The sequence below is a fragment of the Myzus persicae genome, unplaced genomic scaffold (assembly GCF_001856785.1).
Source record: "Myzus persicae strain clone G006 unplaced genomic scaffold, MPER_G0061.0, whole genome shotgun sequence".
Taxonomy (NCBI): domain Eukaryota; kingdom Metazoa; phylum Arthropoda; class Insecta; order Hemiptera; family Aphididae; genus Myzus; species Myzus persicae.
The window spans coordinates 63031-83384 of NW_019102958.1; the positions used below are offsets into that span (position 1 = coordinate 63031).

Genomic DNA, 20354 nt, shown 5'->3' on the forward strand with positions numbered 1-20354 from the left:
TTGAGACATCGAAACTTAGAAATGTTAAGTCGTTTCAAGGTGATATCAATCCCATTCAAGATAACGAATAATTTGACATAATAATAGAATTTTCTATTGGGCTGTGAATTGAATACACTAAATTATAAGATGCCGCGGTATATTAAATACAGCGTGACTTTCATAGTACTAAGTCTTGTGGGCAATAAAAAATTCATATTATAAAGTATTTCGTTATGTAGAATTAAATATATTTGGTTCGGATTTATTTTGGTTACCAAAAATATATCGTTCAACAGAACATTTTGTTGAAAATGGTGCTATCTTTGAGAGTATGTCCTAACCTAATTTTTGCATAGTTGCTGTCTGTTCAAAACATGAAAAAAAAAGTACTTAAATGCGAGAATATTTGAAGACAGTATATATTTATAGTAACAATTTAAAACAAATTTTGATAAAAACTGACTCTTTTTCTTGGAAAAAAAAATCATTAAATTCGCTGTGATATCGAGCAACATCGACAAGTATATGGCATTTGTTTATATTTCGTTTCAGCATAGATTTCGACTTCTCTTGCATAACAACTATTATAGGTAATAGAAACGCCAGAGTTGCTATGATAGTATACTTGGTTCTGAACTTCGTCCAACCGTAACGTTAATGCAATAATAATGATTAGAATATAATATTATAATAATTCACGTGGAAAACGATTTTTGTCAAGTTCTAATCGGGCACGTTTTTCGAAGCGAATCACAAACGAATTTACAATATATAATAAAATATCAGGTGTTATGCGCCACGCGCATAGGGCACATTGACCCTGTGTCACATATATATTATATATGTCAAAATGTTTTTTTCTCAGGTTCACAGCGAGGTTTGCCTAAAAATTAACTTTGTCCTACACGACACACTATTTTTGATGACCATAAGATAAATTCATAATATATTATGTTATACCTATATAATATGATGGTCTCGGAGACCCTCCACGGCGACAAAAAAAGTAAATAGCTGTACGCGAGTGTATGACTTGAAAACCATTCAAGTGGCGCTTTATTGACAAAACGTACCTATCACATCATGTATAGGGTAATCCATAAACTTCCCTACGTAGTGACGCCATATGACGAAAATTACGGTTTTTGTACTGGCACTCGACCTGATAATAATTAAGATTATCACTATTGCCATTACTTACCGGCGAAAAGAATTCTTCCGGCGGAGACTGAGAGTTGTCTCTCTGTATGTTGTCGCTGTTGGCGATCATGCCAAACTTCGTGGGCACCAGTGCCTGCGCGATGGGCTGCAGCGTGCCGTCGGACAGGACGATGCAAGCGGTGTCGGTGGGCGGGGACGGGCCTATATCAGCCGACAACGCGGACAGGACGCTTGCGTTTTGTACGAGTGTGTAAGGAACTACTATGACAGGATTAGTGGGCAGCGCCAGGTAAGTGGGCACCACGCCGGTGGGCGACGGGTTGTTGGGCATCGGCGAGCTGGACGGGGTCGGCTTGACCACGTGCCGCGTGTTGCAGTAATGCGTCTTGTGCGCCTGGTACGTGCGCAGGTTAGAGAACCGGATGTCGCAGTTTTGGCAGTAACGGTCCACCACCGACGGGTCCGCGTTGTCCGACGGACACGGTGGCGATTGCACCGACACCGGAGATATGGAATGCATGCGCATGTGCCTGTTCAAGCTCACCTGCGGAAATACGAGCAGACATTTTAATTTCGATTATATTATATCGCGAGGTTAAGTTCGCGAACCCTGTGAAAGCACTCAATATACTGTATATGATATTATATATAAAAGTACCCTCAAACTGACTTCCCACGGCCACGATATTATAATATTATTAATGTGATGGTCGGGACATGCATTTGTGACTGTATAATCTGTACAAAACTCTGTACCTATATCTAATGCAATAAACAACAATAATAATATGCCCAAAAAATATCAAAGCTTGCTCTTAAAACCATATTATTAAATACATGACATACTTTGAACGAATAATATACGTATCTATATACGACTGACACTACCTATGAGTATAGGTACTATAGGTGGAACTCAATTTTTAATATAATATAATACTACAAATTACAATATAATATGTATACAATTTGCTAAAAAAATGTCCTATAAAATAAAAAAATGATAAAAATTGCATTTATGGATAAAAATGCTATATTATAATAATATAAAGATATGTGAAATAATATTTAATTCAATTGTTGCTATGCCATACCAGACAAAATTTGGTCTACAATCGTCATCATTAATTTAAGAAAAATATATAAAAGTACCCAATATACAACACTATAAATATAGAAAAGTGATGTTTTTATTGATAATAATAATAATAAGTATGCTTTTTAATTATAGGAATATTTTGTCTTGATGAATTGTTTTGACAAGGAATATTTTTATCTATCCATTTTATAGGCACCTACTTTGAAACTATATCATTGATTATATGCATAGACAGGTTATGGTAGTAAATTGAACTTGTAGGTGATTTCTTCGTCGTGGATCAGGCAATAATAATAATTTAGAGTAAATATACAAAGATTTATATTTATTTTAAGAACAAATTTTGATTATCATAGAAAATTGTAAAAAAGTGTGTTTTTAAAAGTAAGAAAAATATCATTTATATAAATATTTAAAATGTCGAATTTTCTACGATATTGGCAGATCCATGATAAAACAATCACTCTGTATGCATGTATTGTGTAAGTGTGTGTATATGGGTGTGTTTGTGTGTGTGTCTGTGTCCGCGTGCAGGTTATTTTCATATAGCTATAACATAGTTATTAGTTGCCCAATTTTTACAACAGTTGTGTAAAAAGTATTATCTAATATTAATCATCCACTACCACGGTTATTTTTAGGCCGTGTTTTAAAATGTAAACTTAATTTGTGAATTATAATTGAAACATAATATCAAAAAAGTTATTCAGCGATTTCAAAACACGTGACTTGTATATTTTCTATAACGTTGACTAATTTAAATATTGATCGATTAGACATGTATTGAAACGTTTGCTAATATACCAATAACCTCATGCCAAGTCATCATGTCTCAGTTAATATCAAAATCGAAGATGATACCACCCAGGATATTGTGTTTTCTCTTTCACGCTCGTTATAATATTATGAACGTATGAATAAAATAAATTATATTATTGCTTTATACATTTATAATTTGTAGCTACTATTATAGCCACTTAACCGAGTAAACAAGTAAACACATTATTTTGATTTTGAACGAAAGCAAATATCAATCCGATTGATTTATGAGTTAAGTACCTATACAATAATATTATATGTAAAACAAAATCGAAAAATTAGTTATTTAGATACAATGATATAATATAAAGAAATAACAAAATGTTCACATCTCTGTGTGTTTTATAGTATGTAAATTGCTGTAATAATATTATCTTTAACTTATAAGCCTTCAGTTTTGGATTTACCGAACGGGATTTAACTACGTTATTATACGTGCGTGAGAAACAAAGATAACAGATCTTGGCATGTCGTCACGTATTTTATTTATCTCTAATATATATTATTTTCTTTGTTTTCATTTCATTTGTTGTGTTTCATAATTATTTTCGGGACTAAGCAAATCGAAGCAACAATAATAATATTATAATGGTCCACAGTACTGGCGAGCAGACTGAGTGTTTTTGAAATTATTGAGACTAGTAAATGCATAGCACAGCATATTATTATTGTTGTCTAGAACGTTCATATTATTATGATTTGTAAATTAGTATTAAAATATCTATGCATTTAACCGAGATAAAAAAACAAAAATACTTTATTTTGTTTGTTACACAAATAGGGGTGTTTTAATTAAATTGTTATCTACCATCAGTTTATATTTTCTCTATTATACATATTGTATTAAAAGGTAATTAATATCTACCCATAATGGTATACATATTATAATGTTTAGCTGGTAACGATATTAAATATGTATTTACTACATTTATCTCTCTTAATAATACAGCATTATGTAGAAAATACAATTTATACAATATGTGCTAGGTATGCCTAAATTCAATGTTTAAACGAAAATTATTTGTGAGATAATTGTACCAACATAACAATGTACAAAATATAATATACAGGGTAATAATGGTATGTATAATCAATTTATTTATTTTAAATTTCTAAATTTACATTATTGCTGTTTGAAAACGATTCAAAAACTTTTATTTCATTTGCAATTTGCATTTTGCATTTTGTAACACAACATTTCTAAAACCATAATATTTAGTTCAATCGTGTTGGTAAACGGAAAACTGGTAAGGTCTTTATAAACGCGGAATACTGGTACGGCCCGCAATAGTCAAGGTGCCCTAAACTTTTATGAAAAAAAGGACTAAAATATCAACAATTATTTTTAATTTTATTTCACCGACGATCGATGGGAAACTGAGATGTAATTATATGATTGTATGTGTACAGAGGATACAGCTGTAGCAGTCGGAAATTTTTCTTCGTTAAAACGAAATATTCGAAATTACCGCCATACCTAGAGAACCAATAAATTCTGATTTCAATATCTCCGAAGAGTGGAAAACTACAATGGGGGCTGAATCTATGTCATTCATAATATTTGTCAGTGAGCAACCTGATTCAATAACTTTGTTATTTGCTTCTGACTTTGCCATGAATATTCCAACAAAATCTGAATCATGGTTTATGGATGGTACATTCAAGTGTTCATCTAATATGTTTTTCAACAAATGTGGGTGATATACTAGGAGAGTATAATATAAGTATCTACTTGTGTGTACTCGTTTGTATCAAATAAGTAAAAAAAACCATATACAACTGTCTTACAAAAAGTCATCATTAAATGCATTCAAGTTCCTCAAGTTTAAAAACAAAAATATGTAATTATGGATTTCAAAATCGCTGCTACGAGTGCAACAAATGACCTGTTTGTTGAAAAAAAAATATTTTGCAAGACAATTACATAACGAACATGAGAGCTTCAAAAATAAAGAAATTCAAATAGAACAATTTTTAAATAATGTAGCAAAGTATATGAAATAATAATTATTAATCATAAATTATATTATATTATATTTATTGTACCTATATTTTATATTAATTTAGCTGCCGGCTACTTTGTATGTACCTATTTGTGTTTTTTGTTCATTTCGATTGCTAACATTATTTTTTTTTGTTTTAAGTATTATTCATATTTAACTTGTTGACGATTTTAATTTATCAAAATTATATTATTATAAACATTGTAAATATTTTAGAACCCCTGACAATTAAATTTTGAATAGTACCAGTTTCCCGCGTTTTTTTTTCTCTTGTTATAAATTGTATGGACCGTACCAATATTCCAAGCATCAATCGTGTTTTTCTATTTTGTATATTATGTTATATTCTTATACATAACCACGCGAACGATGTTAAAATATTTTAAAGAGGGAATGCAAATAATTAAAAAAATTAAATATTTTGAAATTTAGAGTATACATTTATTTTAGTAGGTATTTAGTATTTACATAAAATTTTAGTTTTTGAGAGAATGGCCCATATATTTATTCTCTTTTAAGTTAACCCTAATAATTGTGATTTGGTGAAAAAGCATATCATAATACATTCTAATTGGGAATAAAATATACAGTTGTTACTTTTGACAGAAGTCATTGAAGAAACATAAATTGATACAAGTTAGCTCGAATTTTTTTTTAAACATAATCCTAACAATTTTTGGGTGAATAGGTATCGTTGCTTTAAAATTCACAATACACTAGTAACCATAATCTATTCCACTATTCTTCGCTTAATAAAAGCTAAACATTTTTTTTTTTTTTTGCAAGAAATCGAGTAAAATCAGGGTACCTACCTAGATTTCACCGTTTCAAAGAAGTTACATTTCAACGTTATGGTTATTACAATAATTATAATAAGTAACTTATAACAGTGTGCGCATTATCATATTATATTGCATTGCATATTTATATTATCATCGAATAATAATTAATCGATCATAATCTCGTCCGTCAAAGTCACGAGACGTCAAGTCCAAAAATAAGTAGACACGTACTTTCTTGTCGGCGCTGTACGAACAGTGAGGGCACTTGTACTGTTTCCCAGTTCTCATCGCCTTGGAAGACGGCTCGACGGAAGACGGACGGCTATCCGTGTCGTTGCCCAGAGTCATTTCGTCCGATTCAACGGCCATCGGTAACTTGACGTCGTCCGACTCCGAATCTGTCGATGGTAAATAATTTATCACATAAGCGTAAATGTTAAAATAATATGTTATACGCAGTGGGGTGTCGTCGGCAATCCGGTCACGTGATAATCCGACAAGTCCAGTAATCCTACCACCTTTTTATTTCTTTACATAATAACTACCACAAATAGTTCAGTGACGTAGACGTGGTAGGGGTCTGGAGGGGGGAGCTGCAGTCCTCTTCGAAATTTTAAAAACTATGCTTTCAGAGTTCTATACATTACGCGTAAGCGTTGCAGACCAGGTATATTTAAGTTATAATTTTGTCCGGAGATTGCTGCAAAAATCTAAAATGTTTAGTTAATAAAGAGCCTTAAGAGTGACAAATTATCAGCAGCTCCTCTCCAAGAAAAATCATGGCTACGCCAAGTTTACAAAATCTATAAATTCAACCCGATAAACCGATAATATATTTTATCTGAGAAAATTTGCAAGACCATGTGACCAGGAACATATTGATACCGGGTAAAAAACAAAAAAAAAATTAGATGATTACAATACGATAATAATTATGGAATGTAGTATTTTATGATTAGGTACCTATAATTATATATTATTTACGATACGCACTAAAAATTTCCGTATTGTAGGAAGTTATTTTTTATATGAAACAATAATAATACGAGTATCTTTATGTAAGTAATTATTAATACATTTTAAATTCTTAGCGGAGCTATGGGGAGCAAAAGTTTTTTTCGCGATTTTAAGTAATTTATTATTTTATTTCTACACTTTTTCTATTATAATATGATGATGTCAATATGTCATTTTACGGGGATTTGATCCCAAATGTGTTCTATACCAAAATATACCTATAACTGTATACCAATTGTAGGTCATGTCACTGACTATCTTGGTAATTTAATAAAATGCCTGATATATACTTTAATTCGTATTAAAATTAACTTAAAAAAGAGTTAATAATTTTCATTTTTTTTGATATTGATATTGAACTCTTATAAACTCTTCAAATTGAGCTTTTTATGTTATTAAGAATATTTAAATGTGAATCATGTTAAACTAAAAGGTAAAAAAACTAAAGTCTATTTGAAATAAACTTCATACAAAATTAAAATATGTTTCTTGAAAATTTTCCCGGATTACTGTATATATAGCCTATATAGGTTATCAAATACAATTGACAAAAGATATTTCTATAGGCCCTCCAATTTATTAACAAAATGTATGCCTATAGAATACATAACGTCGTATAACTTAACAGCAATTGTTATATTGTTTATCATACCGAAGTTTGCTCAGAATTGTATTATATTACAGAATGCAATAAAGAAGTGCATCCGATAAGCAGTGGCCTATATACTTAACGATGGTGTAAGTACATTCAAACCCTACAGTATAGGTAGCAATTACTATGCAGCTGCAGATCGAGTATCCCGGTTTTTAATTTTTTAATAAAAAAATTCTAAGAATTCGGAAATTTAAACCTACACCAGTCCCATATAATAATATATTGGAATATCGATGTGATTCTTCCGAACCTACATACTGCACCAAAGTCCGGAAAGTCCGATAAATTTACGAAGACTCTGAAATTGCACCGCAGCGATGCACGTCTACAATATAGGTGCATTCTACGCGTTTCTACGAACTCAACGTTTTTTTTATTTTTTTTTTTCACATATAATACTATATATTATTATATTATTACCTTTTTTGTGTCTGCGCGAACAATAGTACGTCTGATGGGCGTCCAACGTGCTCAGCGAACTGAATCGTATCCCGCACGGATTGCAGATGAATATTTGAATTGCTGCAAACAAATACGCCACAGATATAATATGATATGTGGTGAACGTACGATTTATGATTATGATAATAATAATAATAATAATAATAGTAATAATAATGATAATAATGATAATAATAATAGGCAGGTATCTGTTACAAGCGCGGACGACCGAATACGTTTATATTTTAACGTGTGGTGACATTTTGAGACGGATGGTTTATTTTTATTAACTATTAGCTGAATTAGCCATTTTTCACCTAAAAAACGATACAGCATCAATAACATTTAGCTATCCGTATACTGACGTAGAGAATAATATTATATCATAAACGCATACATTATGTGTATACGCTTACATATTTTGGAATGCAACACGGCTTGCAGTTATTCTACATTTTATTTTATTAAAATTATTATTGTCGTTCGATGTCCGGGAATTTGGAAATAACTACTATACAATTTGATATAAATATGTTCACAAAAAAATCTAATATTTTACCGTTATTTTTATTGTAAATTCTAATCGAGCACTTAGTGTAGAGTATATCAACAATTCGCTGACTAATATTGTAAAAACAATTAGTTAAGAATACGATAAATCACTTCGATAAAAAAAAAATTCGACCTGGAAAATTAGTTTACCGGGTTAGATAGACATGTTTATAAAAATATGTGTGTAATATTATATCAGTACGGATTTTTTTATACAATTTTCTGTGTACTTGACCTAAGTATTGCGTTACTCTATAAATATACATATAGATATATAAGTACATATTCGATATGACGAATATGTAAATTATTAACATCTGTAATTTGGTTGATAGCATTTGGAAATGATAAAAATGTTTTTGAAAATATCAACAGTTTCTAAACAATGCTCTATGCTACTGGCAGTACCCAAAAAATTAAAAACCATCTCAATAAGTCAATTATATTTTAATGATATCGAGACTATTTCATATTGTTTGTGAAATCCGTTTCGCTCAGAACCACTCAAGACCAGGTTTAAATACGAGTATACGACAATATTTTGTGCATCGCGGTGTTTTTGTGATTTTGATTTCGTATTGACAAGAAAACGTTTTTTAAGTGTGTGAAACGTAACAATATTAACATTTTTTGTGTTTAATGATCATATAATATCAAAACTATTTTTGAAAGTTATAACCTCGTGCGTAACTACGTGACAGCCAACAATGGCAAGTTATGGACCTCAACTCAAGTAATAGTTACTTTAAATTAATTTTTACGTAGTTATACTCATACTCAAGATTTGACAATTTAATTTACTTTTTTCAAAACTGTATTAAAATTGCCTATATCAAACCCCTTAAAAAGCGGGTGGTTCCCAATAAAGAGGCGTTTTCAGAAACAGCAATGTTCAAAAAATGTAATATGTTGACCATAATTTATGCATACCTCTAGGCGCGGTAATTGTTACCACGTTATGAGTCGGATCGCCAATCGCCGATGACGACAGCGACGAAGACGAAGACGACGAAGACGACGTGGAAGATGCCGATGATGACGCGGCTGCGGCGGACGTTACTGTCGCCGTAAGCGGCGGTGGTGGGGGCGGCGGAGGTTCGGGAGGTGACGGCTTGTCCGCCGGAGACCATCTGGCCGGGTCGGTAGCCAAATTCGGATTGAGTCTTAGCGTTGGATGCGGGTTGCTGGCCGGTGTTGGCTCTTCCGGTTCCGGTCGCGACGGCGGCGACGGTTGCTGAATTTGTTCTGTTTTCACCTCACATTTTGCAGTCGCGTCGCTACCGCCGACCACTTCCTCGTTCGTCACCCATTCGCTGTCCTCGCCAGCTGTTGAAATCGTAAAAGACAATTTAAGATTAGTTGCACTGACACAAAAGACTGATATGGGTACTTATAATCTATGTATCCGCTGTCACTTATTTTGAGGGGAGGGAAGGGGGAAAGAGCGCTAATATCATACTAAGTAATTTTCACATAATATTCTTATACAACACCGAGAAAATTATATTGTCTGGAAAATTAATTTGGTGTTTAGTTTTATCCACGCAACCTGCATGGCTGCATGCATATGACTTCTACTAAATACTTACACTGCAAACATCAAAATGTAATCATTATTATTGCACGTTCAAACGTCTGTCTTCATATTTTGTGCAACCAACTTCAGTTTTATTTTAGAGGAGCGACAGAATTCACACAAGTATAAAATTATTTGTGAAAATAAAATGTTTGATCACATTTTCGTTTACACGATTATCATAATGTAATCGCGCAAATCATATACCTGCACAAGCCGTCCGCAGTCTTTAAACTTTAATAGTTTTCCAACCATATAAATTATTATATAGATCGTTTTGTGGAATTATACATGTATAGAAACCTTAGTAATAGCGCACCAACCTATAAATATATATTCGCGTCTAGATATATAAGTACAACTAACTCCAGATAGAACTTTTAGGTATATGTACCCACATTAAAACTATATAGTAATGCGGAATAATACGAAATAGAAGTCTCATAGAATTCTATTTTTACTTTGCTAATTCTTACGAATTCCACGATCTTAAACGATGTTCTTGGGACTTACGGAACGAATATATTATTATACTAGGCATATTATATAATAGTGCGGGCTGAAAGCTTCAACGGGAAATATTGGATTTACTATTGTATCGCGTTAGCTTTTGTTTCTTCCGTGGCTTGCGATGTAATAATATACCGTAAGAACATATTATATTGTTAAATTTGTATTGAAAAGAAATAATAAACGTCCAAGTGTACCAAAAAAAAACTTAATTATCGCAATGATTTTTTTTTTAAATTTCTTATGTCGATTTAAGACCGTCTAGACGCGTCTGCAGAAATGATCGGTGACACATAAAAAAAGTCACCACCCAAGGTGATAAAAAATGTCCCCCTGCCCCGTCTGTCGTTTGAGATTCACGCATCATATTTTATTCGATTACTCGACGTGTGAGATTCCGAACCACCGAAATAAAGATCGAGCACGACTTAAGCACACGTGATGATGATAATAATAATATTATTATTATAATTATTATAATAAACCGCGACGAAAGTTAAATAATATAATATTATTTTATTATTATTATTATTATTATTATTGTTGTTGTTGTTGTTGTACCTACCTGTTGTACACGCTGCAATCTGTTTGGTCGACAATTAGTAAGCCGTCGATATATAATAATATGTATTATAATAGGCACACGGAATACGAACCTATAAACCGCGTTGGCTATTGTCTCGAAAGCCATCCAACCGGTTTGGTATTCGGTTCGACGAGATGATATTTATCTATTATATGATATTCATACAAATGTTCGATACGCGAACGATAAGACAAAAGTTTACCGAGATTTTCGTTTTTGTTTTTTTCCACCCGTTCTAAACGACTCTAATGCCTATATATATATATATATTGTATTATGTACATTTTTTTTCTTAATAACGCGCAAAATCACATTGTGCCCGTTTACTTGCAATATGCCATATTATACCTACCGATCGTTCATATTTTTTTTGTTTTTTACCAAACGATATTTTCCGAGGAACTTGGACGGATCGTGATTGGCTCTCAAACAATAGCCGATTAAAAATGAGTGTGTGCGGCGAGATACCTACGACATACATATATATATATACATATGTATACATAATATTATGTACATATATATTATTTATATATAGTATTTAAGATGTTACTTAAGATACGCGACGAGTAATCTAGATGATGGAAACTATGCTAGATGCCGTTAAAACTCCATGAACAACTAATTAAAAACGAATTTATGTACACGCGGCACACGGTCGTATAGCATAGAATATCGTTTGGAATCTATATGCGCCTATAACGTGAATAATACAATATTAATCGTAAATAGCGATTTTCATTAGGCTAATGCGTCGCCGTGGAATTTTTTTCTATGTAAATAATTATTGGGTGCCATCAAACGATCGAAATATCATTAACGAAACATTTTTGTAATTTTTCTATATAGGTATTTGTGGTTAAGAAAAAAATGTATATTTTATACAGGCACGTACAACATGTTCACGTTCATAAGACTAAAAAAAAAAATATATATATAAGCCACGATACCACCAAAGTGGATATGCGTTCCCATTGGGGGAGGGGGGGGGGTGATTAGGGGCCCTATCCTTCTTGCACGAATGATAATAATGTGAATAATACAATTTGATTATACGAGCGTTATTGTAATATGGTTATTTCTTTAAATTTTTTTTCTGTATTTATCAAAATGCTTTTAGCTGTTTATACAATAAGTATAGCTGGTATTCATTATTATTAGAAGAAATGGAATGTAATTGCTTATTATTTACATTCGTATAAAATGTTGAAATAACACTAAACATATTTATTTAGTTTACATTGAGAAAATTCTTTTTTTTTTAGCCCCACGTCTAAAATGTTGCCTATAAGGACACCCATGATTTTGTCTCTCGAAATATTTCCAGTTTACCTACCTATATGAAAATATGGTGTGTGAGTAAAAAATATATAATATATTAATAATGTATGCATCCACACAACCCGTTAAATCAATATAATTTAACGTCTGATCAATAATAAATATCACAATAACGTATAATACATCGGATCGATATATAATAATGCGACGGAGTCGACCGCAACAATAATACGTGTCATCGTATTCATTCATCATTTCGTGTATTACAATTATTAATTTATAATAACTTATGTTTTATTTATAGGTAATATGCGCAAAAACTCTATACTAATCGCACTTTGAATTCGGGGGAGGGTTTGTTGCACCATACTTGCCTAACCGTAATTGAAATGATTGCCCGAGTTTGCAGGAATTAATATTTGTGCATTATATTTATGATTTTCTAATATTATTATTATAGTTGTGCAGCTGGAGGGGGGATTTGTTTAAATTTTGTTTTTAGCAATATACAATTTTTTAGAAATACTTCAGGCTTAGGAGAAGGAGGCGATCCCAAGGACCTTCCTTGCGCCGACTGGTACGCTTCGAAAGTTCGAATGTATTTCGTAAAATAATAGAAAAATGCGCCGATGAGATGCAATGGAGTGTATTCGATACCGAGCGTTTTTTAAGGAGTTTAATGTACATGCGCTTATTTAAGAAGATTTCACACTTAAGTTTTTTAGAGCAAAATATTAGAGCTATACACGGCGTTACTGACTTAACTCAACTCCGATGATAACTTTTAAAATATTTTTGGATTTGTTTTTAATTCTATCTTTTGAATCTTTAGAGAATTTTTTAAATTATTTAAAACTATATTTTTACATCGAAATTTCTAAAAAAAAAAAGGAGATTTTTTCTTTTTCGAAATAATAAATGATAAATGGTGTCTTGAGGGATCCCCAAAGTTGCCTATAAACGTCAAAATAAAATCTGTTTTCAAAACTACTATCGGGATAAAACTCGATTCGCTGTACGTAGGAACTAGATTAAAATATGCAAAATGGTATTTTTAAGTTGAACATCTCAAAAAGTGGAAAAATCATGTTCGAGTAGGTACCTATATAATAATAAATACATCAAACATGATGTTTTCAGACTTTGATCCGTGGTTATAAATTCTAGGATGGTATTGTATGACAAGTATACCTATACTAGAGTAATTGTCTCCAGTAAGTGGACAATATCGACATCATATTTGATGAGTGTGTTGGGGCAAAAAACTGCACACAGCCGGGATCGAATCTCCTACGTATACATTAACGCTCGAGAAATAAGGCCTCGTATTTTTGAAAAACTCTCGCACACGTGTGGGGCTCGCGCGACCTGTACATAGGTAATAATATCATATTTTTACGTGTCGACAAATTTGGAATTATTTTTTACCAGTCGATTCGATTACCCATTACGGAAACACACCTGTACCGACTGCTGCTGCAGATACACCAATTGCAGCCGGTGTTTTTTTTTTTCATTTATTGTAAACACGCGCGTATCGGCCATAAGACGACGACGATACACATTAAATATACCTACATATTATTATTATATTGTAAAGATAATAATAATTATTATTTTACACAGGTGGGTTGGGCGCGGGTACACACACACACCGAGATAAGATAACGAGCGCCGACCGTGCGATACCGTGTACGGTACAGGTAAACGCGTTAGCTATGGTATAGCACTAAACACAATAATATTGTAGATATACATTGTTGTAACAACGCGGCGTGTGTTGTATCGCTCGTACGGACTTGTAACATACGTTCGGTTTCAGACGTTTATTGTTTTTTTTTTTTTTTTAAGTATATTTTAAATTGTAAATTATATATTTTTTCAAACGAACATTATTGTTCTTTTGCCACCTCCGCTCCGAAACGCGCGCCCGCCAAACACGGTTTTTCTTTATTTTTACTTCGAGTGCTGGTGTTACTTATTATATTGTTTTTTTTTTTATTATTATTATTATTAATTTTATCTAATCGCGTCGCGTCGCGAACGCGCAATGATACGAGGCGGGCGATAAGCGTTGAAATTTCCACGTTTGAAAAAAAAAAATATACACGTTAGCTATTCGCGATTTTAACGGTATAGGTACACAGGATTGCATTAATAACAAAATGTTAGACATTAATATACATAATATGCAATAATAATTCACTAGCCGCATGAATGGCACACGGGGATGCAGGAGACCGCACTGACGACGGCCGTGAGTGGGACGATGTGGGAATGCGGTAGACGGAGAAAAAAATATGTTTATGTCAAATCGACTAATAATAAATAAATAAATAAAACGTATCGCAAAATGCTCGCGTCGCGTAATTCAGTATGTTATGCTTAAACAATTAGGTGGGTACACTGCAGCGTCTCTGTGTGAGAATTATCATATAATGGTATTATATTATTATATGATAATTCTCACATGGATAATATATATATATAATACCCCTACATCAGAATACGCTTTCTCATCGTTTTTGTGTCATTTTTTTTCCAAGAGAATACTACTATACAGCAACGCTTACCTACCTATATAATAATATGTGATATCCGAACGCATGCAATATAGTTGCGCAGGCTCGAGGACTAAAATCTGCGTCCCTGACCTACAAACAATAATAATATAATACGACCGTTTTGTGAGTGCTTGTAAATTTTTTTTTTAAACATAAATATTCACACAATACTTACTCGTATACAGATGGGGTAGGTATTAGCTGATTAGTGATTAGGTACAAAATGTATGTTATTATGTATACGTGCAGCGGCTGACTATGCGTTCGCGGTGTCTGTAGGGGTATTTATAATAATAAACCTAATATTATAATATAATATTATGTATAGTACTCGACTATCCTGGCAGGATTCGCCAGGAATAATTATTCCTTATCGCAAATGTGCAGTATATCTGCAAGTGGATAATCCTTGATGCTCGCGCGCGTACACACCGTTTTGCCGAGTCACAATCACTTTTCATCCCTATTATTTTAATCGGACCGTGATTGTTTTTTTTTTTTTTTTACTACCTACAATGTATTATTTTGTTAAATACGCTTGATATGGGTATTTTTTTTTTTAAGTTTTTTTTTAAATCGATTTCCAGTTGCAATTGATATTTTGCTGACCGAGCGGATATTGTAAAATATATTATTTCAAAATCAACACATTTTTCCAGTCTTCACATTATTATACTCGAGTTCTCGAACCGTCGTTATTAAATATTGGTTTAATTTTTTCGTAAACGAACCTCTTTCCTTATTTATATCCTAAATACTACAAATTGTAATGTAATATAATATGCGTAATTGCGTTAACTGTGCACACAAGTCAGAGTCATTCATATTATAGCATATAATAAATTGATTTATATCAATCGTTGGCGTATAATATAAGCTAAAAGATAATAATATTTAATATAGAGAGAAACACACAATTACACATATAAAAGTAAATATACGAAAGATGGGTACAATACTGCAGTCATTTTTCTGCTAATATAAATGTATACGTTTAATAATATATAATTAATAATTACTAAATAGGTATACATAAAGCTACACAGTAATATGAGTATATAGGTATCTCTGAAAAAATCTTTTTTTCTTGAAGTAGAAAAAAACTATACTACATATATATGTACCCAGAAGAACCTAGAAGTATAAACAATAGTTATAAAACTAACCGAACCCACTGATATATACTATTATATTTATCGTATTAAATTTCTCACGACATGCAGTATACCTAGTATACCTAGTACAATAATATGATACATCCAATATTGTCGACTCGGGTTTATAACACTACGTAAACTGAAATAATGACCAACAAACATTTTATACACTGTATAGCTATCACACACTATGTACGGTTTCTGTTTTACTATAAACACATATCATATATATATATATAGATGTGTGTGTACAATGGAAGATATTATTATATCTATTTACCGAGTACGATAAAATATATGGTACAGAGAAGAGCCAGCAGTGGAAACGTCGTTATATCCCCACCGCTCACTGTACCTGTATATTATACTATTATGTACAACCAATAGTATAATATATTATTGTATAATGATATCATCCACGTGTGTGTCACCTGGTTCATTACAAATCGTGTGGCTTTTATCATTTAGTTTTGGAATACTTAAAATCGAAACGAACCACCTATAAATCACGTCCGATGCGAGGAGTAAGGACCCGCACCACGGCGACTCGCCCACAGTGTATATGTGTATACATTCGTGTAAAATAATGTGTAATATATAGATATAATATATTATATGTTTAGTGTTTTTATATGGTGGCGACCGGCTTATCCAGAAACCGTTATCGGCGAGCGCGGTCCTTCTTCACTGCTGCCGCATCGTGATATTGGTCCGAGTACCAACCAAATATAAAATTGTGTTGGTTTTCGGGACCGGATTATAATATTATATAATATATCGGGTGATTGCCCCGAGGGAAAAACTACCATTTTGCTGCTAAAACCATGGAAATCGAGTTTTTTCTTCCAAACCACAGCCTACAGAGACAATCCGTGCAATATGAATATCTAATATTATTGTTGCTCTTGAAAAACATATATATTTATACATAGATATTATAACTATAAAATCAAACGGTTTTTTATAATATTATACAACGCGAAACACACGAGAGAAAATTTGTTTTCATGAAATGTTGTTCTATTTTTTACAGTCATAACATAACCTAATACATTGCATTCTACACGCGTTACATATTTTCTTCGACTTCAGTATTTGTGATTTTCTCTTTGTCCCAAACGACATATATCTATGCACACACATAAATAGTAAATAATCTGTGTGTCGAACCGACACGTGGGGTACTATATACTTATTTAAGCGTTATTATTGTCAAAGGTATAATACGATCTCTATTTCGTACGGTACGATGAGTCGATGAAGGTTCCAAGATATTATGACTTTGTACCCGGTCATAAACCATTATTATTATAATATTATAAGCCATGTAATATAGTGTGTGCACGCTTAATCAATATCTACCAAATAATGCACATATTATGAGTAATGCAGGCGCGTTTGGATCACAATATTGTATCGTAATACTCGGACACACGTTTATTATATAATATTATAATTACGTGTCGATGGTTTATGGATATTAAAAATATTATGTAGTGAGGGACACTAGTAGTGCAACACAAAATATAATATACTATATAAGTATATAACTATCTCAGGTGGTTACCGAATCCAAAAGTCGTAACATGTTATACAGCACGGACAATAGTTACAAAACAATATACTAACACAGTAACACAAAACAAATACCTATTACACGGGGACTTTAGGTTAAGCCGCAGAGGTATTCAAACTTTTTCAGCCCACGGCTCCTTTGAGTCTTCACAAAATATTGACGGCTAACAATAATTATAAATGACAAAAAAATCAATGCTCATATGAATCTAATTTATGTTTTATAATTCATACTAATTAATTATTTACCATATTACATGTATAAAAAAAAATTAAAGCTTAATTTAGCGAATGATTATTGTAGACAATTCAACGTTTCCCAACCGGTGCGTCACAAAGATAATAAGTAATAAACGTTTTTCTTAAAAATATTTATTGGTTTTCAATAACCGTTTAGGACTCTAGGTTAGGTTATACAGTACTTATACACTGACACATGGTGTCGCTAATTACTGACAAATTACTAACAGTTTGTGCTACGTCCATCGATAGTAATATAATGATATCGAGATATTGTTATGAAAAATCAACGAGCATTCAAAGCACCCACTGAAATAGGGTGTAAATAAAACAATAATTATACATTATATGTGTATTCATTATTCAACGAGTTTTAAATTTTTCTTAAGAGTACACGCCACACCCGCGGCACGTGTTGTCTCATACAAACGCGTACAACAAAACAAATATTAGTTCCGTAGAAACAATTTTGTGTTTTCAGCTGTACATATATATAGTACGGTTAATTATTATAGAGGAGTGAATCGATGAAACCTAAAGGTGATAAGGATAACAGATTATTTATTATAATCAAATATTTGTTGTTTTTTTTGTTGATTTGTTGATTTTTTGCAGCGAGTTGTGACATTGCAGTGAACATTTTTACATTGTTACGATTTACCATTATAGTTAATCATAAATCGTCGAGTTTCGTGTAATATAGGTCAAATCACAGATTTACAATGTTTATGATACATGGCGGATTACATATACAACACGTGCACAACGAGTGTGGCGCTTACTCTTGTAGTAAATATCGTACAAAAAGTGATGCCACTTAATATCTGGTCACATATAACATGCACACACAATTATTTTTATACTTGACGAGCCATAATACATTAAGTCGAAAAACAAATGTTTCTCCCAGCCCGATCGCCAGCGATGATGTGTACAAACAATTTAAATATTAAAATGTATGGCCACGCCAGCACCGTATGTGTGCGTGTGTATGTGTGTGTGTGTAGGCACCTCGCAAGTGTACGTAGTGATCGTGTAAAACAGTCATGTCGGGAGGCATATTGTACGCGTATGTACATATCATGTACAATATTATTATACACATAGTCGCCGAGCGTATGTATTTATCATTACGCACTGTGTAATATATATATATGTATATACGGCGAGTGGGTACCTATATACGCGTAATATTATAATAACATATATATATATATATATATATAAGAGGTATATACGAAACACGTTTTGCCGATCGCGTGTCCGCGTCCGCAGATAACCGCGGCGCGCATTAATTTTCGAATTTCCGCGCGCGCATTCGGGCGGCGGCGGCGCGCGGTACCGCGGGGTGAGAGAAGCGACGACTCCTATGTCCCGCCGCTGGCTTGTGTCCGCGGCGCACTCGTTAAACGCTGCGTATATACATATAACATTGTGCGTCGTCGTCGTCGTCGTCGTCGTCGTCCGCTTGTGTGCGGTGCGCTTGCAGGACGGCGACGGCGACGACGACGACGACGACGACGACGACGGGAGAGGAGCTGATCGCCGACGACCGATATCGGTCAACGGTTTTCGGGCTGCCGCCGCCGATACGTGCGAGAGATTACGGCGGCGAGGCGGCGGCGGCGGCGGTCCCGCAACATTGTTATATAACGTGTATACATATATATAATGCACTGTGTGTGTGTGTTTGTGTGTGTGTGTGTGTGTGTGTGTGTGTGGGTACCTCTTCGCTAACGCGATAATCGAATCGTGACAAAACCCTCAGTAATTAGCTCGGAGCTAACTATATACTTGTCCGCCGTGCGTGAGTGTGTGTGAGCGCGCGCGCGGTAGAAACGAGTCCTGTAATAATAATAATAATAATAATATATGCACGTTGTACTGCGGACTTGGTCGCGGAATACGATAATATACCTGATATCGTTGCGAACAAGGGGGAAGGGTTTTTCTGTTTGGGGATGTTTTGCTTGTAAACAGATGTATATACAATACACGGGGTGATTGGCCAAGTGCGCTCGCGAGGTGTTTATCCTTTAACAGTAGTACTTACAATATTTATGATGGTTATTGAATTATGAATTTTATTATTCACTTATCGATGCGCGTCTATTGAAATTTTGATTTTAAAAACGATTGAGTGCAGCAGCAACAGGTATATATTTTCAAATAATACTTGGACTTTTGCGTCTTAAACAGATAAAACAGGAGAATCCTGTGGACATATATTATGTAATATGCAAACTTATTGTGTTTTTCACAGTGAATTGTTCTTATATACTTATATTCTAAGACGATTTTTAAACATCTAAATCAAAATAAAGACCAGGAGTTTCTGAGTTATTACACTTGAT

At 33.1% G+C, this 20354-nt stretch overlaps 1 protein-coding gene across 2 annotated transcripts in view; it reads right to left on the reverse strand.

Moving 5' to 3' along the window:
• LOC111033483 (zinc finger protein ush) overlaps positions 1 to 20354 on the reverse strand; it is a 31238-nt gene that overhangs the window by 4352 nt on the left and 6532 nt on the right. For both annotated transcript variants that reach the window (XM_022314236.1, XM_022314237.1), the window contains 4 exons: positions 9442 to 9837; positions 7939 to 8040; positions 6078 to 6244; positions 1184 to 1687 (listed from right to left, as the gene is read on the reverse strand). In XM_022314236.1, coding sequence (XP_022169928.1) covers positions 1184 to 1687; positions 6078 to 6244; positions 7939 to 8040; positions 9442 to 9837 — 1169 coding nt within the window. The remainder of the gene's footprint in view (positions 1 to 1183; positions 1688 to 6077; positions 6245 to 7938; positions 8041 to 9441; positions 9838 to 20354) is intronic.